Source organism: Paecilomyces variotii (assembly GCF_004022145.1).
Source record: "Paecilomyces variotii strain CBS 101075 chromosome Unknown C8Q69scaffold_4, whole genome shotgun sequence".
Classification (NCBI taxonomy): domain Eukaryota; kingdom Fungi; phylum Ascomycota; class Eurotiomycetes; order Eurotiales; family Thermoascaceae; genus Paecilomyces; species Paecilomyces variotii.
In genome coordinates, this window is record NW_021167143.1 from 1,174,560 (window position 1) to 1,177,728 (window position 3,169).

The 3,169-nt window shown below is 50.7% G+C and overlaps 1 protein-coding gene across 1 annotated transcript; it reads left to right on the forward strand.

The window, feature by feature from the left end:
* Positions 1 to 2,026: 2,026 nt before the first annotated feature.
* On the forward strand, positions 2,027 to 2,857 carry C8Q69DRAFT_237964 (hypothetical protein). The gene is made up of 2 exons (XM_028626455.1): positions 2,027 to 2,089; positions 2,157 to 2,857. The coding sequence occupies exon 2, from the start codon at positions 2,355 to 2,357 to the stop codon at positions 2,808 to 2,810; it is 456 nt and encodes a 151-aa protein (XP_028485907.1). The 5' UTR covers positions 2,027 to 2,089; positions 2,157 to 2,354; the 3' UTR covers positions 2,811 to 2,857.
* The last annotated feature ends 312 nt before the right edge of the window (positions 2,858 to 3,169 follow it).

The following is a 3,169-nucleotide window of genomic DNA, read 5'->3' on the forward strand; positions in this document are numbered from 1 at the left end:
GCTCACAAGGATTTTTGACACGCTACTCCGTATACATAGTTAACTACCTTCAGTCGGGTATTATTGCAATCACAAACCGATCTAGACTCCAGTGTTCAAAAATCAAGCAATTCTTGAGAGAAAAGCTAATTTAGCTTCTAGGCCTAAGGGGTACGGTAAGCCTTAAGGTTAACTGATCGTCGCGGGAGCTCAGATTGTATAATATCTCTGCCGATAGTGACCACTTCCGAGGAGGCTTATAGGCCAGAGACATCAAAAATAGCGCATGGACGAAGAGAAACTTCAAGTAGCAATGGATTGGGTTTCCAGAATAGTCTTCTGCGAGAGAGAAAGAATATTCAAACGGTCTAGTTATTGTTTTTCTGTCTGCACCGGGGATGCCCGGAAGCAGAACACTTTTGGAACCGTGGTTTTGTTCTGTCCCGGAAGAAGAAGTTTGGCTCATTTTTTTCGGACATGCGGAGCGATCGCAAATCGCAAGGTTTCCCAGAGATCCGATCGGTGTCTCATATCAGAGTTTGGCCGTTATCGATAGACTAATGATCCATCCCAGGAACTTACTTACTGTCGGAGCACTATCTCTTCTAGAAGGAATGCGAGCCATCACGGATATGATACTCGATTCATCAACAGATTCGTAATCACCGAAGAGCAGAAAGACTGATGTCAGACGGTATGCAGTCACAGGCTGATCGGACGGGATCTCGTGAGAAGCTCAACTTCAACCGCCTGACGGCGTCAAACTCAGAGACAGCAATACAGCATACAACGCGGTCATAGCTGCAGCTATCATATCGCGTCGCGTTTCAGAATGGGAAACGAGGGCACACGAAACAAGATCACCGAAAGCCGCAATGTGATAGAAGGTGACTGCCAATACAAGCATTCTCGATGATGCTATCCGCGAGGCTCGAATTCTACCGGGAGCTCCCTTTCCAGCGTCCGTCAAATTTGGCTTGCCCCTGACCCGAGAGGGCAAAACTAGATACTCCGTACAATGGGCCGTTGTACGGGATCTGGAATAGCTTACTGCCACTACCGTCTCGCTAACCGACGAACTACTCTAGTCTGCGATTGATTGTGGATGCCCAGAACCCGACTGCAAGGTCCCGTACTACGTTAAGACGCAAAGGCAATGTTCCAAGGTTCGCATGAGGCGTCGGCTGCAACTCTACAGAGTTCTTCAGGTTCCGAGGGAGAACTCATGGCTAGGGTGGAGGAGATGCTGCTTGGGATACTGCGAAAGTCGGCGTCCCTTGCACAGGTTCGTCGTTTTCTCCCGAGGTGCTGTCGATCTCCTGCAAAAAAGTCTGGTTCTCACAGAGCTTGATAGCGAAATGTGGATCGCCGCGCCCGCTGTCTCTGGCCACTTGGATCGGCATCGCCTGGCGCATGGACGCATTTCATCTCCGTGGGTTTGTTGACGATGAACTCCACGGGCAAGCAAAAGCCTAAAGCAAAAGGCAACATGCGCAAAACTGGCAACCCAGAGTCCACGAGGATGAGGATGAGGATACTCAGTATTTTCAGGGTTGCCAGTGACGATTCTAGGACGGGATACAGCATGGCAAATGAATACTGTATTCTAGTTTCTTCTCGTGAGATTACAAGCCACAGTGATCTGCATCGATCTTCGTGGCGTGATCAGAGAAGTAAACAGCGGCGCCTCTCGACGTGGCGCTCAAACGCGTTTGCCGTGGCTAATGCAGGACACCAACTGCCATTCGGACGTCTTGTTTGCATAATACTCCGTACTCTAGACTAGAGTATCCAGCTGGAAGGGTCTCCACACGGGGGGATACACTGTTCGGTACACTTTTGATATAAGGGGCCGATCAGCAAGTCCAGCGCAACTCAAATGTCGATGCTTATGTGACATGAGTGGCGCATAAACTCGACAGCTTTGCCTTTCTTCTCTCGGACAGGAGTGAACGGATTAGGTATGGATGTGTGCAAAACAGGCTCGAGAAACTATCAGAACCATGAGCAACCCAGTCTTTTTTCTGTGATGGTCTGATCGATGGAGACCGACGGTCCATGTATCTCCTACCCGGGGACTCAAATTACTCTAAAGCCCCAGAGCTATGGCGTGTGTGCTCCGCTGCATAGGTCGATCTCCTATCTGGAAAAAGACGTCGCTGATCTCTGGCTATAAGAATCTTTCCCCCTCCTCGACCTGGTTTCCTTCGGTCAGGCCTACTGCTTCTTTCGATCCAGCAGCTTCGATATCTTCTCGACAGCTCTCATACCATACGAACTTTCCATCATATCGCTCTTTGACTTTTCTTGTTTCTTGACCAGGTCCTCCTTAACTTCTTTTTAATAGAAATCTTTTTGAATCACCTACCTACAAGATGAAGTTCACTTCCGTCGTCGCTGCCTTTGGCGCTGTCAACGTCGCTTTGGCTGCTCCAGCTGGTTTGGCTGGTCTTCGTGACCTAGTTCCTGGCCTGCCAGCTGGCCTTCCTGCTGGCCTTCCTAACGGCCTTCCTGCTGGTCTTCCTAGTGGCCTTCCTACCGGCCTTCCTACTCCTCCCTCCGGAGCTCTGCCATTCCCAACCGGAGCGATTCCCTCTGGCATTCCCACGCCGAGTGGTCTCCCCTCTGACCTCCCTGGTGAGTCTGAGGGCAACGCCATCGTCCGCCGCGGCCTCTTTCCGAAACCGCCCAAGGGACCTTTCCCTGAGCACCACCACCACCGCCCTCAGCCTACCGGTACTGTCCCTCTGCCAACGGGCGGTTTCCCTACTCCCACGGGTGGTCTTCCTTTCCTTAAGGATGACGTGCCCGTTACCAACTTCAGTGCTTAAACTGCTACCGCGTTGATGTTCGCCTGGTCGCCAATTCTCCACGCCTTCGGAGCGGGAGCAGGAAACTGTACAAAGACAGCGGAATCGTTATCGTCAGTGACGTAGCGGATTACTTTTATATCTGCGCCGCCGCACATCGGGAATATGTGCTGACCATCGATTGACCTTGATGCGGGTGCGGGCGTGAATACTTCCAGGACTGCCAATGACAGGCCCTTTCCGTTTCTGCGAAGTTCGAAACTCCTGTATTTTCTTTTTATATGTTTCATGTATATACTCTCTATAAGAGGTGCATACAGAACACCGACTTCCATTCAATCGCTTCACCATTGTGCTACCAATGTGACCCCTTTTTGAAC

Excerpts from the sequence above, each read along its gene's own strand:
- C8Q69DRAFT_237964 (XM_028626455.1), top strand. The coding sequence starts at position 2,355 with ATGAAGTTCACTTCCGTCGTCGCTGCCTTTGGCGCTGTCAACGTCGCT.